Source organism: Vombatus ursinus, unplaced genomic scaffold (assembly GCF_900497805.2).
Source record: "Vombatus ursinus unplaced genomic scaffold, bare-nosed wombat genome assembly UNPS02011431.1, whole genome shotgun sequence".
NCBI classification, from domain to species: domain Eukaryota; kingdom Metazoa; phylum Chordata; class Mammalia; order Diprotodontia; family Vombatidae; genus Vombatus; species Vombatus ursinus.
The window spans coordinates 6,899,254-6,921,175 of record NW_020951209.1 but is presented as its reverse complement, the minus strand read 5'-3'; the positions used below and the strand labels follow the sequence as shown (position 1 = coordinate 6,921,175).

At 37.1% G+C, this 21,922-nt stretch overlaps 1 protein-coding gene across 4 annotated transcripts in view; it reads left to right on the top strand.

The window, feature by feature from the left end:
• The window catches only part of TULP3 (tubby like protein 3), a 48,363-nt gene that overhangs the window by 15,258 nt on the left and 11,183 nt on the right, over window positions 1–21,922 (top strand). For 2 of the 4 annotated variants that reach the window (XM_027856403.1, XM_027856402.1), the window contains exons 2-6: window positions 334–385; window positions 7,052–7,214; window positions 7,645–7,821; window positions 20,425–20,558; window positions 21,154–21,351. In XM_027856403.1, the coding sequence (XP_027712204.1) occupies window positions 334–385; window positions 7,052–7,214; window positions 7,645–7,821; window positions 20,425–20,558; window positions 21,154–21,351 (724 nt within the window). Of the gene's footprint in view, window positions 1–333; window positions 386–7,051; window positions 7,215–7,644; window positions 7,822–20,424; window positions 20,589–21,153; window positions 21,352–21,922 lie in introns of all 4 variants that reach the window. The other 2 variants (XM_027856401.1, XM_027856400.1) reach the window with 1 other exon arrangement.

The following is a 21,922-nucleotide window of genomic DNA, read 5'->3' as shown; positions in this document are numbered from 1 at the left end:
AAAAAATAATATATTTTAAAAGCTGTTTTTAGGACGAGTTTCCCTTTATGATAGGTCTGTAATTCCTGATAGACTAAAAGTCTGTGATCTATTGCTTCTCATGGTGGCTTCAGGCTGGAGCAGTGGCGCACAGATGTTGTCAAGAATACCTGTGGGCTCTGTTGGGCAGGCAGGGTGACAGGTCATACATAGTATGAAGAACGTCTAAGAAACTGATCTTCCCTGGGCAAAATCAATTGCCTTGAGAGAACTCAGAGGGGCAGGTCCATGTGTGAGATGAAACTAGCCAGATTTTTCACAAGTTTTTTTCTTTCTGTCTGTTTTTTAAAATAGGGTCTTTGAAGATGAAAATATGAAGCTCCGGCAATTGAAATTGGATAATCAGGTAAGCTAGAGTCTACTTTTTAGTGCTGAACTCCTTCTAATAATATCATGGTCTTTGATGGTCTTGACTCTTCCTAAGCAAAATAGATTTTCTCCTTGATCACTTAATGGAACAAGGGCTGGGAAGGGATAGGTACTTAAGTTTATTCACTAAATGGTGTCTTTTGAGTTGGTATAAAACATACAGTTCTCTGTTTACATAGACCAGGTTCAGTCTTGGGGGCAGCTTCTGTAGAAGGATCAGAAAATAGCTCGTCTATATCTTTACAGAAAAATAAAAGTGTTCTTTGCTTCTAATGTAAGAATTCAGACTGATAATACAGAGGCTACAGGTCAGCCTTTATTTAATTAAACAAAAACAATTCAAGACAAAAAGAACACAGATCTCCACCTCATTAATGATGAAGGTAAGTCCTTCCTTTTCTGGTGGGCTCATCTCCTCCCCAAGGACTTATTGTGGCACTCCAAGTCCAAAGGTATTACCTTCATTCAGCTTTCTCTAAGAAGGAAAAGAACTTAGTATTGATAGATAATCCTTTTTCCTTTGGCCCTACCTAGTCCATATAACTCATCTATATGAATTAACTGTATGTAAATTATCATGTTCTCTGGCTAATGAGGGCCAGATTAGGGTTTGCTTCTCTATGTTGTGGCTGTGTCCTTTTCTGCTGCAGAACTACTAGTATAATGGAAGGAGCATTGGCTCTGCCCTGGAGTGAGAGGACTTGACTTGGGTTTAAATCCCACCCCTGACACTTCCTTCACCTCTCTGGACCTCAGGTTCTTCGTCTGTGAAAAAAGAGAGTTAGACTAGATAGCCCTGAGGTTCCTTGCAGCTCCAGGTCTATGATCCTCTTATAGTTGTCCCAGGAAATACATGATTTCCAGAAATTTCCAGAAGGTTTGATCTAGGGAGTCCTCAGCTATATGGCTTCTCTTCTAGGCATTCCTTTGCCACTCTGCTCTTGTTTCCAGGCTGTGTTGTTTCCTGGGCGGGCTACTTAGATGTGTAGGCTTCTCCCCATTCCAACAGAGACCTATGTCGGCTCTCTGTGAGTTGTCTCTATCTCTCTTTTTGTCTTTTGTCTCTGTCTTTCTCTCTCCAAGGACAAGCTCATGAATATGACTTATGTGATTTAGTTAATCCTTACAAGTCTTAAGGAGTATATTTACACCTTACGTAAGGAGACATCTTTAGTGTTAGAATGAAGTAGCTAAGAGAATCCAAGAGATTTAAAGGGAAGTAATACAAAAGATAGACTGGAACCGTATTGTGACAGATTCAAAATGCTCAAGGTGAGGGTTTGTGTTTCAACTTAGAGGCAATAGGGAACCACTGGAAATTTTTGAGCAAGGGAAATGTAGGCAGACTTGCGCTTTAGGAAGACTATTTTGGCTTCTGTTTGGATAATATACTGGAAAGGGTAATGACTAGAAGTAGGAAAACCAATAAGGAGGCTATTTGAGTAATATAGATGGGAGGTGATAAGACACTGAACTAGAATGGTAGTTTTGTAAGTGGGATAAGAGGACAAATATGATATAATCAATATTAATCTCTGATCTAGTAAGTTTGAGAAGTCTATGAAAAGTGACATGTTTTATAATGAAGTTTGATTAGAAATGTAAGTTCTTAGAGGGTAGGGACTGTGTCAGATACTTCTCTGTCTCCATCCATACTGTTGGGCATGTTCTCCCTTAACTCTTATTTCAGAAAGTTTATCCATTCTTATGGTTTTATCATTTAATGCCAGTGCCTTGATAATTTTTATCTTCGGTCTTGGTCTTGTTTTAGCTCTAATCTTGTATCTTCAGATGTATATTGGCCATTTCTATTTGAATGACCCACAGTGATCTCATGCATTCTGAACTCATGATCTCCATACCTGCAGCAAGTTTCCTCCATCACTGGTGCCACCATTCGCCTGGTCTCTCAATCAAAATACAGATCATCCCTTTCCTTCTACATTGATACGTCATCAAATTCTTTCACTTATTTTTTTTCAAAATGTGTCTTATTCTTTCCTTTCTATTCCCATTGCTATTTTATTAATATAGGCCCTCATGGTGTTATACCTAAGTTACTAAATCAACTTCCTAATTGTTTTTATTTTTTGTGTGTGTGTGTATATATATATATATTTTTTTACAAGAAACAATTTGGCATGGTAGATAAAAACCTGTTCTCTGAGTCAGGAAGACCTGAGTTCTAGTACCACCTTTGACACATACTGGCTATGTATGTGTGTGAGAGATCATGGGCAAGTCACTTAATTTCTGCCAATGCCTCAGGCAACTCTCTAAAACTATAAATTTGCAGGAAAGATGTCAGTGTCCATTGTTAAAAGAAGTTCCTTACCAAGACCACCCTACACTGCTGAAATCATAAGTCCAATTGGAAAAATATTATGTGTGTGAGTATATATGTATATGTATGCATAGATGTTTACATATATGTGTATGTGTGTGTGTTGTTTTCCCTTGGTTTTGTATTCCCAGCATCTAGTGCAGTGTGTGGCAATCAGAGAATTGAGAATCAGAATATAGTTCCTTAGGAACACAGAGATATCTTAGTAATGGAATATTAAAGCTATTTGGTGGAAAACTTTAAATTATCACAGCCCTTTTGATAATGGCTTAGTCCTCCATATCCTATTTTCAGTGTACCTCTTAGGTGTAGAAACTTTTCCCAAACAAATGGCTGATGATGGAATGAACTTGTAGACCAGATTGACCTTTTGCCTAGGACCCAATGGGTTATGTCAGAGAACTTTTAGTACTTTTAACTGGATATATACAAAGACCATAGCCAACCTATCTGGTGATAGTGTAAGGCCTTCGAGGAGTCCTCAGAAAAATGACTATCAGAAAAGCTAGATAGTAATTAATTGGGGCTTCTGATAACTCCCTTGAGTTTTATTCTTGTTAACTGAGGAGGTCCCTAATTCTCTGTGAAAGAAAGTTATACTACCGTATAATTTAATCCATCCTTTTGTCCTTTATTACAACTTTTGCTTTTCAGTTGTTCTCCCCAGGGTTATAAGAGTAAACTAAATTGTCAGATTTGAGAGAGAGTAGGATTCTTCAAGTTACCATTCAAATCATAAGGAACTTCTTGAAGTTGCTGAATTTCTGGTCCATATGGGGGTGTGTGTGTGTGTGTGTGTGTGTGTGTGTGTGTGTGTGTGTGTGTGTATGTGTGTGTGTATGTATTCATGAAGGCAATATGATCTAGCAGTGGATAAAACCACAGTATAATAGAGTTTAATCAAATTTGTCACCTCTCTGACTTCCAAAAAGCTATTGCACTTTTATTTCTTCTATTTGAGCACTTTTAGAATTTAAGAGAAAAGTGAAACTATAAATAGGTGTCAGTTGTCAATGTTATGCTCCAATTTACTTAGCATTTGTCATCTTGATTCCTGGTATTCAAGACTTTCCAGAACCTGACTCCAATTCATCTTTCAACACTTATCTCATACTACTTCTCTTCATGTATTAGTGTTCCAGCTAAATTTGACTACTTCATCCTGCCCTCACCCCCTCCATTCTTACTCTGTCTTTTGCCATCTCTGTGTCTTTATGTCATCCACATTTCTGGAATTGATTGTTACCCCCACCCCACCCCCATCTCCCTGCCTCCTTATGTTGGCCTTTAAGGCTTAACACAGGTGCTACTTCACTTCATGAAAGCCTTTCCTCATTATCTTTAGCTTAGTGAGCCCGAGAACAGGCTTAAATTTCCCATAATATTATGCCTGAAATACTTTGCACTTGTCTCACTTTCTCTTATAACACAGTTAATTGTCTATATGTTTTATGCTCTTATTTGATTAGAAACTTCTTGAGTATATTGGGTTACTTTTATATATCACCTATACAGCATAGTGCCTTGCTTAATAAATGTTTCCTGAATTAGATTGAATCTCAAAACCTAGACCTTGTGAAGAAGCTAAGTTATTTAGAACAATGAATCACAATACTACTTTCTCATGACAGTAATTTGCTAGCTGATTGCTATTACTGTATATGTAGTTTACAATGTGGCAGGGTAGTAAATAGGTTAGATTTCAGCACCATATTGTAGTAACTTTGGCTTACAGTTTACAGTTTGTCTCTCGTTTGACTTTTCCTTCCATTAAATCAAAATGAGCTCATATTAACTTAGTTGTAATTATTTCTTCTCTCTCCCTAACCACTGTTAACTGCTAATGGTATGGCCCAAGTTACCATATTATCTGAGTCCTTTTTCTTCCATACAAAACAGACTAGGTTAAAAAAAAAAAAGACAACTTAATTTCCCCAATACCTTCTGAAATATTTGGTTGCCTTCAGAGATCACTGGAGGGAAATACAGTGTTATTTTAGCAATCTATTCCCTTTCTATCCATCGATTCTTCTTCCCTGCCAAAACTTTTCTGAAGCAGTGTTAGTGAAAAAGGGCAAAGTGAAAGCTTGTTCTTTTGCTTCGTGGGCAAATTTCACTTAGAACTCTTGTTTAACAGCCTTGGCTTCTCTTATTTTTTAACTTGAGACTTGACAGTTGATTCAAGCATTGTAGATTATTTAACTATTTACATGCTAAGCATTTAAAATTGTCAGTATTGTGAGGTTTTCCCTTTTTTCCCCTTATAGTCTCTCACATTTTTACTGTTCTTTAGTACTATTTCCATCTTACCACTCTGCTCTTTGTTTACTTTTCAGATTGCTGATAGCTTCCCACGGGAGTTCTTGAGCTTCTTAGATTCTTTCCCTGTTCTGCTATTTTCCTGTCCTCTGTACCTCTCTGATTCATTTCTGTACCTAAGGAGCAGTGAGATAGCGCAGTGGATAGAGCTCTGGCCTTGGAGTCAGGAGGACCTGAGTTCAAATTCGGCCTCAGACACTTGACACTTACTAGCTGTGTGACCCTGGACAAGTCACTTAACCCCGATTGCCTCCCCAAAAAGCAAAATAAATAAATAAATAAAATTAAAAAAAAAAAAGAAAGTAAACCTAATTATCTTCTAGTAAGAAATCCAAACCCAAAAATCACTTCAGATTGGATCTTTAAGTTTAATGAATTAGCTAGCGAGTTAGGACCCTATTATTTAATTGTGAATTTACTCTTTTTAAGATATACATATAGCACTTTATTTACAAATGCAAGTAATTGAATAACTCTTTTTAAACTCATAGTAAGGGACATGTGTGAAGGCTGTTTAATCAGACTTTTATTACAATGTAGTTAAGTTTAAAAGGAAGGATATATTAACTACAGGTTGTCTCCGCAGTACAAAGTTATATAGTACCCAGCTTTTACTGCTTATGTCTTTTTTTTCTTTACAATTTATTATGTTGAAGTGTTTTAACAAAACTTTAAATGAAAACAATTTTTCATTTATGATAACTTCCATTTAAAAATGACCTTCAGCATGACAGCAGCTCACACTTGTATTGCACTTTAAGATTCACAAAGCCTTTCTTTCCTCAGAAGAACTCTAAGGTAAGTGTACAAGTATTACTATTTCCATTTTACAGATAAGGAAACTGAGGCATAAAAGTTAAGTAACTTGACTGTGGTCAGCCTTAGCATGTGTCAACCCTCACCTTTCATATAAATGTTTAAAAGCAATTCCACAGATTTTTTTCCCTTTGTAAGCATATATGTAATAATAGTTTTTGTGTATCCCTTCTGTTCTCTTGGTTTGTCTATTTCACCAGTGTTATTTGTATATTTAATTACCAATATTTATACTGTTATTTTGGTTCTGCTTTTTTACTTAAAATTATTTCATATTTTTCCATACTTTTTAATCATTTTAAGTTCATTATGATATTCTCTGACATTAATTTCTCATAGTTTATTTAGAACCCCCGTTACACATTTTCAGTTACTTATCATTACAGTAACAGTTATAAATATCTTTGCACAGATGGCTATTTAAAAAAAATTCTCCATAATGAGATTATTAAGTGAAAGAGTATGATTATTTTTGTAACTGGGCTTCCAAATTATTCTTCAAAAAGATTTTGTCCATTTGCACTTATCTGTGAATTTATCTATTCTTCCACAACCCAGATAGCATTGCATTTTCTCACTTTCATTTGTTTTTGCTAATTTGTTGGATATGAATTGTTTACCCAAAAAGTTGTCTTAATTTGTTTTTTTGTTGTTCAGTTGTTTTCAGTCATGTCTTGACTCTTCGTGACCCTATTTGGGGTTTTCTTGGCAAAGATACTGAAGTGGTTTGCCATTTCCTTCTCCAGCTCCTTTGATAGATGAGGTAAATAGGGTTAGGTGACTTACCCAAGGTCACACACTAGTGAGTATCTGAGATTTGAACACAGAAAGATAAGTCTTCCTGACTCCAGGGCTGGCACTCTAATCCACTGCACCACCTAGCTGCCCATTGTCTGTTTTTAATTTTACCTGAATAATAGTCTCAGTTCTACCAATAATAAATGGTGTGATTTTAGACAATTACATGCCCGTCTATACCACAGTTTCCCCAGATCATAAACAGGGAGAATAAGCTCTTCCCTCATTACCTCATAGGGTTGTGAGGATCACTGAAAGATACTTTCAAAGTCTCAAGTTTATTAAAATGATGAATCCAAGATTCTGTTGTTATTACTGTTATGCTAAATGACAGCTGTAGTTCTCAATGTCATAATTATTTCATAGCGAGCTTTGCTGGAAAAGAAGCAAAGGAAGAAGCGTCTTGAGCCCCTCATGGTGCAGCCAAACCCAGAAGCCAGGCTGCGCCGGTCAAAACCAAAAGCTTGTGAAGAGCAGACCCCTTTGGTAGAGCCTCACATTCATCTTTGCAGTGATGTGGTCTTACATGGTATGTACCTAGCTAGCATTCTTTCTTACCAAGGTTGAGGGTAGGCCAGCAAATTTCCTGGGAAAACAGGTGGGCAAAAGGGACAGTACTAGTAATTCTTTCAACATTTCTCTTGTTCATAGATTTGATTTTAGAGGATATTGTGTGCCCAGAGTCACATAGCCAGGATGTATCAGACTGGAACCCCAGTCTTCCTAGCTTCTAAATAAGTTAGCCTTGCCACACTGCCTTTTAATATGTACCTGCTATGAATATTGATACTGGAATACTTCCTCAGTAAATACATCATGAGGGACTATAGGGATGTCAGAGGAGGGAGAAGGAGAAATGATCCAATTAAACAGCCTTTAACTTGACCAAATATATCAGGCTATTCAGGAGAACAACAGATAGCCCTTTTCTCTGTTCCCTTTCCTTTTATTTCCCCTAGGAATTGATGGCCCAGCTGCCTTCATGAAACCAGAGGCTCAAGATTTGAGAACCAAACTCCACGTTCTCTCAGTGGGCTCTTCTACCACAGAAGAGGAGACTGAGACAGACTTGGATGGGGAGAATATTGTTGACACTGTCTCAAAACCAGATCTCCAGGAACTTCTGCAGAAACGTGGTGAGGATTGGTGTTGATTTCTGTTCACAGTCTCATTTTACCATTTGTGATTTTTTTTTTTATACTCTTGTCATTAATGTTTAAGTTGATCGGTCAGATCCACTTCCAACTGGATCATTAATTTATCAAGACAGCAAAGGGCTTTACAGAGGTGAAGATAGCAAGCATCACTGACACTGGAGTATTGATGGTTTTCAATACTGTTGTCAATTATCTTAATAATCTGGAATAACACATTAGAGAATGACTCTAAGAGTAAACCAGAGCCTCAGCAGCAAAATTGTTGTACATGAATTTAGTTCTGTCTTAGGAATGTTCAGTTTCAGTGTCTTCCCCTTCCTCTGGCAAAGCTTCTGTTGAATGCTGAAGCTGTGTCTTTCACTGCAGGTGATGGGTAAAATATAAGTAACTAACCTAGAAAGAGCACAAGCTAAATCAAAACATTTCTTTTTCTAGTGTTCTTTTAATAGGTCATGTTCTTCTAAAACTCATTTGTGTTTTACTTAACCATAGTATTCTACCTCCCTTCGGAATAGAAACATAGAATTTAATAGCTGGAAGGACTCTTTAGAGATCATTTTGCCAACTCCTCCATTTCACAAATGAAACTGAGGCACACAGAGAGATGAAGTGACTTCTTCAGTGTCACCCACACACACAGTTGTTCAGTCATTTCAGTTGTGTCTGACTCTTTGTGACCCCATTTGGGGTTTTCTTGGCAAAGATACTGGAATGGTTTTCTATTTCCTTCTCCAGCTTATTTGACAGATGAGGAAACTGAGACAAACAGGGTTAAATGACTTGCCCAGGGTCACACAGCTAGCTAGTAAATATCATGAGGCCAGATTAGAACTCAGAAAGATGAGTCTTCCTGACTCTAGGCCTGGCGCTCTATCCACTGCAGCACCTAGCTGCCCCTACTAGCTGTCACATAGCTAAGTTAATAAGTGCAAGATCTGGGACAGAAACCAGAGCAGCTAGCTCTTTATACGAAACTACTAGATCTTGTTGTTTTGCCATATTATAACTACTGACATATTCCTCCTCAGAAGTGGCTTTAAAATACTGGATAAAAAGAAGCCATTTTAGGTCTGTCTCACCAAAATATATCTATTTTTAAAATCTACCATTATCATGTAGGTAAAGGGGCTCTTCAAAGGTATTCGTTTGACAGGATTTTTTTTAAGTAGTTCCAATTTATTTAGTCTAAAACTCTTTAAGAGCAAGCATCATTTGATGTCTTTCAAGAGATGAATCTATTAAATGTAAGTTATTGGTAGGAAAATTACATCCTTTAAAACTTATATATATATACTGATGATATCTTGTTCTACTTTCAGAAACATTCTTTTTTTAATTAAATTTTCTTTTTTTATTGTGAACTAAGCAGTCTCTGTTAATTTTTATTATTTGTTTTTAACATTCAACTTTTTTTAAAATTTTGAGTTCTGAATTCACTCCTTCTTTCACATCCCTTCCCCACCCATTATGAAGGCAAGAAATGAAATATCAATTATGCATATGAAATTGTATATACAAAGCATGTTTCCATATTAGCCATTTTGTAAAAAAAAATAAAAAGGCAAGAAAAATGTGAGAAAAATTATGCTTCAATTTGCATTCAGACTCCAACAGCTTTTTCTCTGGAAATGGATAGCATTTTTCATCACAAGTCCTTTGGAACTGTCTTGGATCACTGTATTGCTGAGAATAGCTAAATCATTCACAGTTCTTCATCGTACAGTATGTCATGTATCATCTGTCCAGAGCACAGTGGGACTGTCACTTATTCGAGATAAATAGATAGATCGATCAACAGATAAACGTAGAAAACATTTTTAAAAATTTTATATTTTCTAATTAAATGTAAAAACATTTCTTAACATTTGGTTTTTTTTATTTTGAATTCCAAATTATTTCTTTTTCCTCCCCACCTCCTGAGAAGACAAGCAGTTTATAATTTTATATAGATTATATGTATATAGTCATGCAAAACATATTTCTACATTAGCCATTTTGTAAAAGAAAACAGGGGGGCAGCTAGGTGGTATAGTAGATAAAGTACTGGCCCTGGAGTCAGGAGGACCTGAGTCCAAATCTGGCCTCAGATACTTAACATTTAGTAGCTGTGTGACCCAGGGCAAGTCTCTTAACCCCAATTGCCTCGCCAAACCAAAAAGGAAGAAAGAGAGAGAGAGAAAGAAAACAGGTCTCTCCCCCCCACCCCCCCCCCAAAAAAAAAACAAAGTAAAGAAAGTTGGGTTTTTTTTTTTAAGTATGCTTTGGACTATATTCAGACTCTATCAGTTCTTTCTCTATAGATGGCATTTTTCATCATGTGTCCTTTAGAATTGTCTTGGATCATTGTATTGCTGAGAATAACTGTCATTCACAGTTGATCATCATACAATATTGTTGACACTGGTATGAAGTTCTCCTGGTTCTGCTCATTTCACTTGGCATCAATTCGTGTCTTTCCAAGTTTTTCTGAAATGTGCTTGCTCATCATTTCTTATAGCACAACAGTATTATATCACAATCATGTACCACATCTTGTTCAGCCATTCCCAATTGATGGGTATCCCCTCAATTTCCAATTCTTTTCTACCACAAAAAGAGCTGCTATAAATATTTTTATATACCTAGGTCCTTTTCCTTTTTGTTTTTTATCTCTTTGGGATACAGACCTCATAGTGGTATTGCTGGGTCAAAGGGTATGCACAGTTTTATAGCCCTTTGGGCTTAGTTCCAAATAGCTCTCCAGAATGATTGGATCAGTTCATAATTCCACCAACAGTGCATTATTGTCCCAATTTTCCCACATCCCCTCCAACATTTGTCATTTTCCTTTTCTGGCATTTTAGCCAATCTGATAGGTGTGAGGTGGTACCTCAGAGTTGTTTTAACTTGCATATCTCTAATCAGTAGTGATTTAGAGTATTTTTCATATTATTGTAGATAGCTTTGATTTTTTCTGAAAGCTGCTATTCATGTCCTTTGACCAGCAAAGAAATCTTAGTAGCATAGAAAAACCATCATATCCATTGCTTATGCCCTGTTTCCTCTTACTTTTGGAACAGATAATATCCAGTCTCTAGCTGCTCATTATTGTATTCCAACTACATGTATTTTGAGTTAACGATGACTAAAATAATTCAGAATAAAATTCCAGACATTTCAGCTAAGCTTTTAACATTTATTCTTTGACATATTGAATTGTTTTGTGAGGGTTTCAGAAATGTATTAAAGAATGGAAATAGAAATTTCTTAGCATTTCAGATTATGCCATGTCCTATAATTCAGTTTTAAGCACTAATTGTTTAAGTTGGCCCTGTCTTTCTACAAATAGACATTTTCATTGATAAATGTGGAAAATTACATGAATCATATTGCTCCAATGTAGATTATTGGGGAAGAATTTTAATTCATTTTCTAAAGTACTTGAATTAAGAGTGGTGTTATTTCTCTTTGTTATATGTATCACTTGGGGAAAATGTATGATATACTGAAACCAAATAACTTTTATGCAATCTTAAGTGAAAGTATTCTGGATTATGAATTCCAAAACAACACAGATGAGAAAGAAAGCTAAAATTGTGCCTTGCACATAGTAAGCACTCAGATATTCAATTCAACAACTATTTAAGGCCTACAGTATATTTGTTTGTTGATTGAGAAATAAAAATCATCCTAGGACATACTTAGGATTCAAGGCTCCATTGATGGGCTTAAGTTAGCATGCAATTTTATATAACTACAAAAAAAAGAGAGTAAAGCAGTACAGTTACTTTTCCACAAAATTCCCACAATCTCAAATGTTGGGTTTCCATTTTCATGTAGCAAAATTCTCAGAATGATGGGTGTGCTTGGATTTCATATTAAATGAAATCAATAATTCTTGATGGTAGGCAGAGGACCTCCGCATGAAAACCTTATCTTACAGGGTAAATAGCTGCTCCAGAATACACATTTCATTCAATTTAGGTAAATACAAATAAGTCTTGTTAAGGCTTAAGCCAATGCAGTCTAGAGCTGAAGAAAATAGTTTGAGAATTCAGATGGCCCTCGATCAATCTGCCACAGACCCTGAATCCTTTAAAGCGTGGTGTCAAAGTCAGATAGAAAAAGGAGCCACCAAACCACATGTAAAGATCATTGTGGACCACCTATTGACTTTGAAAACTACAAAGTAATATTATTTATGTTTTTTTATTTATTTTGTTAACTATTTCCCAATTGCTTTTTAATCTGATTCTAGCCACTGGCCTGTTGGGGCCTCCTGTTTGACACCACTGATTTAGACAATGTGCAAATGTGAACAACTCATTCATTTCAGTAGGGCATCTAAGTTGAATAAGAGTAGGCGGTACAGCCTGGTTCAGAATTCATTGATGAGAATAGTCCTAGAAATCTGTGATTTGGAAACTTTATCTCAGTGTAAACTTGAGCTTAAAGAGCGAAAAAAGAGTAAGACATTAACTCTAGATTCAGTGTTTTAGTCCTTCATCTGCCACATACTGCGTGATGGAGGCAGGAGTACAAATCACTCTCCCTAGCCCTCAAAGGAAGTTAATATCTGCTGTAACTCAAATGTGACGATAAAATTAGAATTTTGAAGGGATATGAATAATTTATGAATAGTTTACCTTGAGACTTTTAGAATAAAAATGTTCTGTAATTCCAAGGTTTTAGTATTATTGTTGCTATTATCAACTCCCAGAGTCCCCAGATATGAGTGAGAACAAAATGCTAGAAGTCTTAGTAAACATTCTGGAATACAGCAGAAGCATAGCAGTGTCAGGTTGTACAAATTATGCAGTCTTCAAGGGAATGATCAAATTTTCACAAAAGGTAAGAGGTACATAGCTATTTTCACTGAAATTTGCTCCTAAAAAGTTAAATAAATTGGCACAACAAAAGATTAGCCTCAAGTTTCCTCCATATTAAGACTTTTATTAATCATTAAACAAGCATTTTTTAAATACTTAGGTACCAGGCTCTGTGTTAGGTGCTGAGATGGATTCTGTAGTTTCACTGTTATATGGAATCTCCTTCCAACGAGTCTGTACCTTCTTTGCCCCTTAGAGTTATAGAATATCTAAAGTACTGAGAGGCTGAGAGACTCACCCAGGGTCAGAGGCAGGACTTGAACCCATATCTTGCTGGCTTGAAGTCAGAGTGCTCTACACCCCACACCATGCTTCCTCTGTGGCATAGGGAATCCAAAGATAAAAGTGAAACACCTCTGCCCTCAAAGAGCTTATCTTATACAGGGAAGACAACGTGTATGGTACAGACACATGTATGTGTATATATACCTATTTACATTTAAATTCTATGGGATTTAATTGGGGGGGTGTTTTGTTTTTTACAACTTTTATATATTTACAAGTAAAATGGTTTACAAATTCATATGCACTTTTGACTGAGTGACTTTGTGAAGAAGGCACAGTTGGAGAAAATAAGGCATAAAGTATAGAGAACTAAATTGAGCATTAAATCAGAAATAAAGAGTTCTAAGTTACAAAGTAAGTCAAAAGCAACATGATTAAAAAGAAAAATATGATTCCACTTATAACGATCCAGCTTGTTTGGAAGACATTTGTTATATAAGGCATTGTACAACTAAGGTTAATTTTAACAAAGTGAACCAGTGAGTCACACATTTTGTTATATTCAATTAATATTGATAGAAGATGATAATGAAATTTTAACTTCATATTTCTTGGAAACAAGAAATAACATATTCCAAAATTGCAAAAGTACATTTAAAGTATTTTAAGAAGTAAAACTGGTACAGAAAGTAATATTATGTTCTTGTGCTTATTTGATCTTAGGCTATATTGAGAGGCATATGTATAGGCCAAGTGATGTCCCACCATACAGACCATATGTGGAATATTGTATTCTGTTCTGGTCACATTTTGGGAAGGAAATTGATAAGCTAGAGAAAATGTAGAGGAAGATAACCAGGATGGGGAAGTGCCTTGAGTTCGAAGAATCATAGACTTTCAGAGTTGGAAGTGGGAGGACTGCTACTGCTGCCTAGTCTAATCCATAGCCCAAAAAAAGAGTCTCTTTTACAATACACTTGACAAGTGATTAGCCAGCCTTTGCTTGAAGACCCCTACTGAGTAGGATCCCATTATTTCCCAAAGCAGCACATTTCACTTTAGGATAACTCTAATTATTAGGAAGTTTTTCTTTACATCAAGCCTAAATTTCTCCTTTTGCAACTTTGCACCTACTGCTTCTAGTTCTGCCTCCTGGATGAATCAGAGCAATTTTAATCCCTCTTCTACATGACAGTCTTCCAAGTATTTGATGACAGAAGTCTTGTCTTCTCTAGGCTTAGTCTTAACATCCCCAGTTCCTCACTCTTATCCTCCCATGGCTTGAGTTCAAGAGCCTTCTCCATCCTGGTTGTCCTATTCTGGACACTCTTCAGCTTGTCAATGGCATTGAGTATAAAGTGGCATCCAAAACTGAACAGTACTGCAGAAATGTTCAGACCAGGGCAAAGTACATTAGTGTGCGTTAGTGTACATTAACCTCCTTATTCCTGGAAGCTGTTTTGTGTCATTTGCAAATATTATAAGCATGCCTTCTTAACTTCATGGCATATGAGTATTGATTGAAGGAAATAGGAATGTTTAACCTAGAGGAGAGAAGTGAAATGGGAAGGTGTGGGAGGGAGGAAATGATTTTCATTTGTTTTTCAGTCATGTTCTATTCTTCATTACCTCATTTGGGGTTTTCTTGGCAAAGACACTGGAGTGGTTCACCATTTCCTCCTCCAACTCATTTGACAGATGAGAAAACTGAGACAGACAGAGTTAAGTGACTTGCCCAGGGTCACACAGCTCGTAAGTGTCTGAGGCCAGATTTGAACTAAGGAAGATGAGTCTTCCTGACTCTAGGTCCTGTGCTCTATCTACCATGCCACCTAACTGCCCCATGGAATTGATAGTTGACTTCAAATATTTGTAAGACTATCACATGAAAGAGGGAATTTTAAACTAATTCTCCTTGGTCCCAGAGGACAGAACCAGGAACAGTGAATTGAAGTTGTAAAGAGGCCTATAGAAGCGTGAAGCAAGGAAAGTGGTGCTAAAAACTAGAGCTAAAAACATAAAATGAGCTCTGGAAATAGTAGGTTCCCCCTCATTTGAAACTTTAAAGTAGAGCCTGGGGACCACCTGTCAGATATGTTGCAGATAGTATCCATTTTTAAAAGTTGATGCCTTCTGTTTTTTTATTCAGGCATTCCCAAATTTTCTCAAATCTTCAGCCTCCCCCTATCAACTTGTTTCTTCCATGCCCTCAAACATATGCAAATCTCCCATATCCTTAAAACCTTCACTAGACCAGGCTATAATCCTCTCTCCTCTCTTTCCCAACCACACCTTACCTCCATCCCTCAAGCCTTTGCTTGTCTGACTTAGGATCTTGTCACTCAACTGAAAACACTCTCACCAAAGTTACCATTGATCTCTTAATTGCTAAATCTGATGATCTTTTCTCATTCCCATTCCCCACCCCCTCCTCCTGGATACTCTCTCCTTTCTAGGTTTTCGTGACACAACACAATAATACAATACAATAAACATTTTTAATTAATTTTTTTTTAGTTTCAATACAGTGGACATTTATTAGGTACCTGCTATGTACCAGGCACTGTATTAAGAACAGGGGATACCAATAAGAAAAAGAAAGGCTGTCCCTGTACTCAAGAAGTTTACAGTCTAATGGAGGAAGGCAACATACAAAAGAAAGCTAAAAAAGGTGGAGGGAGAAGGTGCCTGGCTTGAGGGCATGATGATGGTGTGATGACATCATGGTGATGATGTCAAATCCTACCAGTGCTGCTTGTGGGAACTGACCCTACTCTCTTTCACCTTCTACCTATCTGATCGCTCCTTCTCAGTCCCCTTTTCTGGCTGCTCATCAACATCACATCCCATAAGGTTCTGTCCAAGTTTCTGTTCTCTTTTTCATGGTAACCTCATTGGATCCTACAGGTTTAATGATCATATCTATGTAGATGACTTTTCAATATATATAGCCAGCCCTCGTCTCCAATCTGAACTTTAGTCCCGAGAAAATAAAATACTGATCTTGTATTTTATTTTTTAATCCATTCTATATTGATTCTATTCATGGCCTTAGCAATATTTCTTTGTCTCTGAGTTAAGTTCAGAAGTTCATGAATCCAAAAGTTCAGTTTTCCTATCTGAGTTAAGTTTAAAAGTTGTTTCCCTATAAATCACTTTAATTGAAAGAAAACAGTTATCTCTGTATCCCTAGCTGCCCTTTTACAATTAGAAGAAATCTGTTTTCCTTGAAGGGTGCAGGTGGATGACAGGGAGTCTGGTTTGTTATCTCTGCAATCCTGGCCATCCTTCAAGAAAGTCTGTTCTGTTATCACTGTGACACTAACTAGCCATGCAAGAGGACACCAGCAATGAGCTTTCCATAGCAAAAAGATGGACCGAGAGGTTGTTGCTAGCCCTGTATTCCAGATTTCCATCCAGTCATGTTGTTTTCCATCATCTATGGTACTTCGGACTCTGTAACCAGTCATATTGTTTTCCTTCTGTAATACTCTTGTTCTTTATTCCCTTGTACTTCTCAAAACTGTGTGAAGGCTAGTAAGCCTTACCTCATGTTGCTTACTGAGGAGCTGAAAGAACCATTTTATTTGCAATTGCTAGCTTTAACAATAAATTGAATGTACTTAGAACTTTGTGCCTCAATTTACTTTAATTTCAATCTTAACAGTCACACATTACCAATTGCCTATTGGATATTTCAAACTGGATGTTTCATAAATGTCTTAAACTCAACATGCTTAAAACTTAACTCATTGTCTTTCCCCCAAATCCTCCCCATCCTTTCCTATTTTTTTCAAAGGTCCCACCATCCTTCCAGTCTCCCAGTTTCATAATCTTAGCATTATGTTACATTCCTCACCACACATCAATTGCTACATTTTGCCATTTTCATTCTTATAATATTTCTCCGATCCAACTCAAACAACTACCACTTTAGTTCAGGCCCTCATCACCTCTTGCCTAGATTTTTTTGAAAGCTTCCTAATTGATTTCCTTGCCTCAAGTCTGTCACCCCCAGTCCATCGGGCACACTGCTACCAAAAGTAATTTTCATTAATCACAGATCTGACTGTGATTGCCATACTCGGCCAACATCAGTGTTTTTCTGCTGCTTCTAGGGTAAAATGTAAACTCTTTTGCAAAGCTTTTAAATCCATGTACAAGCAGCCCAACCTATCTCTCAGCCTTGTTGGATGTTAAGTCTCTTCCTGTATGCTCTGAGATAGCCCAGTTGGCCTTCTCTCTGTTCCTCACACATGACATGCCCATCTCCTGTCTCTTTGCTTTTGCCAATCTCTGTTCACTCCCTTCTTACCTCCACGTCATAGAGTCCCTCTCTTTGAGATGCAATTCAAGCACCATTTTCTTCATGAAGCCTTTCCTGATCCCTCCCCCAACTGCTGGAGCCCTCCCTCCCTTGTATTTAACTGCTTTATATATACATTTATATTTATTAACCTTATCCATACATATGTACATGTATGTGTGTAAAAATATACATACACACCTCTGTCCTCCATTTGAATGTAAGTTCATTGCAAGGAGGGACTGTTCCATTCCTTGTACTTGTATCCTCAGTTCCTGGCTCATAATAAGCACTTAATAAATACTTGTGGGTTGATTGATTGATTTATATCCCCTTCATTTCCAAATATTTTTCTCCCCTTCCCATTATTTAGAGAGCCATCACCTTATAACACAGGGTATTCCTTTTTAGGTAGAGGTTTGGCTAAATAGCCTCTGAGGTCCATTCTAGCTCTGAAATTCTGTAATTCTGTTGTCTGCTAGGGAAAACCCTAACCTAAAGGAACTGGTTTCAGCTAGGTTCTGATGTGGACTTTTGGGGTGGCTTTGGAGTCCCTCTCAAAGCTTTTGCATGTCCACAGTGTAACTAGAGAAAATAAGCCCCATTTCTTGGTTAGAGAAATGCAAATTAAAACAACTCTGAGGTACCATCTCACACCTATAAGATTGGCTAATATGACAGAAAAAGAAAGTGATAAATATTGGAGCAGATGTGAGAAAATTGAGACACTAATGCATTGTTGGTGGAGTTGTGAAGCAGTTCAACTATTCTGGAGACCAATTTGAGACTGTGCCCAAAGGACAATCAAACTGTGCATACCCTTTGATCCAGCAATACCACTACTAGGTCTGTATCCCAAAGAGATCATAAAAAAGGGAAAAGGACCTACATATACAAAAATATTTATAGCAGCTCTTTTGTGGTGGCAAAGAATTAGAAATAGAAGAATTGCCATCAGTTTGGGGAATGGCTGAACAAATTGTGGTATATGAATGTAATGGAATACTATAAGAAATGACAAGCAGGCAGATTTCAGAAAAACTTGGAAAGACTTAACATGAAGTGATGCTGAGTGAAGTGAACAAAACTAGGAGAACATTGTACATAGTAAGAGCAACATTGTGCACAGATCAACTATGGTTGACTTAGCTTTTCTCAGCAATACAGTGATCCAAGAAAATTCCAGAAGACTCATGATGAAAAATGCTGTTTACATCCAGAGAAAGAACTGATGGTGTCTGAATGTAGATTGAAGCATACTAGTTTTACTTCTTTTGGTTTTTTTTTTCATGGCTTTCACCTTTTCTTCTGTTTCTCTTTCACAACATTACTAATGTGGAAATATATTAAACATGATGGCACATGTGTAAGCTATATTGTTTGCCATGGGGGGGGGTTGAAAGACAGGGAGGGAGAAAAATTGTAACTCAAAATCTTATAAAAAATTAGTGTTGAAAACTATCTTTCCATGTAATTAGAAAAAATAAAATACTATTTACTAAAAATAATAAAAGAAAAGAAATCCCATTTCTTTTTTCTTTAAGAAAACAGTAAGGAGAATAGAACAGATTGATCAGTTGAGCCAGATCTTCCTATTCACATTGTCATTTCTTCGTATCTGCTCCCTTTTCTCTACTTCCGTAGCCACCACCCTAATTCAGGCCCTCATCACCTTTCCCCAAGGCTGCTGCTGTAACCTCCTTTTTGGCATCCTGGCATTCAGCCTTTCCATCATACAGGTTCTCCCTTCCCACAGATGCCAGATTGACATTCTCTTCATGTCATTCCTTATTCAAAAAGCTTCAGTGGCTCCCTAATGCTTCTGGTATCAAATGTAAACTCCTTTCACATTTAGAACTCTAGAATCTGGTTCTGGCCTATCTTACTAGATTGAGCACATATTACTGACCTGTACACACGTGGTATTCCAGCCAAATTGGCTTACTTGCTCTACCCTGTTCATGACCTCTTCTCTCTATATTCCTTTGCACAGGCTTCCCCCCATACCTGGGGATGTTCTCCCTCTGCCTGTTGGAGTCCCAGCTTCCTTCAAGCTTCAGTTTAAAGGCCACTCCTTTAAAGAGACCTTTTCTAATTCCCGTGGTTGTTACTGCTACTCCTGAAATTACTTTGTGTTTACTTATCTGTGTATATGTTATTTCCTCTTCCCCTATACCCTAGAATGTAAGTTTATTGAGAGCAGAGACTGATTTATTTTTGTCTTCCCATGTTCAGCATGTAGCATAGTGCCTGACACATAGTAGGCATTTAATAAATGCTTGTTGAATTGTTTGATTGAATCAAGAAGTATTGATTGATTATCTACTATGTGCTTGGCACTGTTTTTCTGTTGAGAATACAAAAACTCATAAAGTACAATCCCAGCTTTAATCTAGCTGGAAATAGGAGGCTTATAAACATTTTTAAAAAGACAAAAAACTTTACCATATAAGGCAGTATGCTAAATCCCAAATCAGTGGTCTAGAGAATAAATGTTTTAATTTAAGAGTTCAAAGGATTGAGAGATCACTTCCAGCTAGGGGAGTAAGGGTGGGGATTATTAGGAAAGGCTTTACAGAATGGGTAGGACTTAGTCCTTGAAGCATAGGTGGGGATTTTCTAGGTGGAAGGGGGAAAGAAGGTTATTAAAAGCAGGGAGAGCACTAGGGAAAAAAGTCTTGGAAGCAAGGAAATATGAGGAACAGTGAATAGACAATTTTGGAAAGAGGATAGGATTTAGACTTAGAGGATCTAGAGTCTAATCCCAACTCTACTGTGTATTATTTTCCTGTCCTTAAGTGAGTCATAGGTCCTCAGTGTTAAAATCTGTAAACTGAGGATTGTAGCAAGATTGCTAAAGGCTTGCGTGCCAAACTAAGAAATTTAGGATAGTGCTTTATGGGGACCCACTAAAAGTGGTTTTGAGTAAAGGAATAACAGAATGATAGGTACTTTGGGAAGATTAATGATTAATTTGGATTGGTGAGGGGAAACCCAATAAAAAATCTGTTGCAATAATCCAGGAGAAGAAAGATTTGCAACAATTTGGATAAGAAGGTTTACTAGAGTATGTGTATATGAAGTGGGTAGAGGGGCTGGGCAGAGAAGGGAATTAATTTTTTACTTAAATTTTCAGAATCTTTCTTAGTTAATTTTGACAGTTTTATCTCTATATTTGATCAGGTATCTCTGACAGTTTGAACTTTGATGAAGAGCCAACTGATGGGGAGGAAGAAGAAGGAAAGAAATCAAGAACTCATTCACCTTACTCAGAAACACAGCAACCCAGTTCTGGATCCAGCCAGAAATCAGCTACAGTATGTAGTTCTGGAAGCTCTTCCTTTTGGGTAAATTAGACCAACTCTTCCCAGAGCTTATCTTCATAATGTAATAGCACTGTTAAATTAGGGTGATTTCTACCCCCATCCCTCCCTCCATTTCTTTGCAGAGGTGGGAGACTATGGCTGCAAATATTTTCAAATTTTTGTATATGTTGGTTAATTTTGAGAAACATTTCCCTCCTCCCCCACCTTTTATCCTATGTTATAAGAGATTGCTTTGAGAGGGGTGAGGAAACAGAGGAAAGACCTACTGTGACATGTAGGCAATGTAAAAACAGAAGATATCAATAAAAATATTTTTGTTAAATGAAAATGGCTTTATAGGGCTCATACCTGAATATAGACAGATTAGTGCCTACAGGAACCTTCATTTAAAATAACTTTTAGGGGCATCACCTTTTTGCTGTCTTCTCTTGTGTCAAATGTTTATCATTTTATTTGATGTCCCTGAATTTCTTCTGCCATTGTGAGAAGGCCTGGGTTGTGAAGATCCAAAGGCAGATTATCCCTAACAAGAATGTGGTAGCTTCTGGCCTGGTCTCCTCTTACTCAGGTATCACTGTTCCCTCAGGATACAGGAGCCTCCTGTACATCATCCCTTCAGGCTGATAACCAGCTAGGAGAAGTAGAAAATTTAGAAGATTTTGCATTTCGTCCTGCTCCTCGGGGGATTACAGTGAAGTGTCGAATCACCAGGGATAAGAAGGGAATGGACAGGGGCCTCTACCCCACCTATTACATGCACTTGGAAAGGGATGAAAATCGAAAGGTATGTGAATGATCTCTTAGGGCAAAGCTTTCAGGAGGGGAAGAATGGAAGGTTGGATTTTATAATAAGGAAAAAATACTGGTGGAGGGAATATAGTACCTTGGAAAGAGTACTGTCACAGGACTTGAATTCAAATCCCAACCCTGCTGCTTACCAATAACTCTGTGACTCTGGGCCTCAGTTCCTCATTTGTAAAATGAAAGAGTTGGCCTACATGGTTTCTTTCAGTTATACATCTATTATCCTTTTATCCTGTGCTGTTAGGCCACATTCAGTGCAAGTGGGTGAACTTCCATTCCTTGTAAATATGTGTTAGTGCTCTCTTCAATGAATTAAATATAAGGAAATGAAAGTTTTAATATATAGACTGTTTTGTTAGATTTGTTTAAGGAAAATTGTATTTTAAATTGTTTCATTTTGTTTTGATACACAAGATACATTAGAGAGTATCCATACATTTATTTTTTAAATAATATAAAATGTTTTCTTTTTTTCCTGGGGGAAGTATCTCGGTTTAATCAAAGAAGAATAATGACAAAGGAAAATAAGGACATGTGGGTTGGGAGGGGGA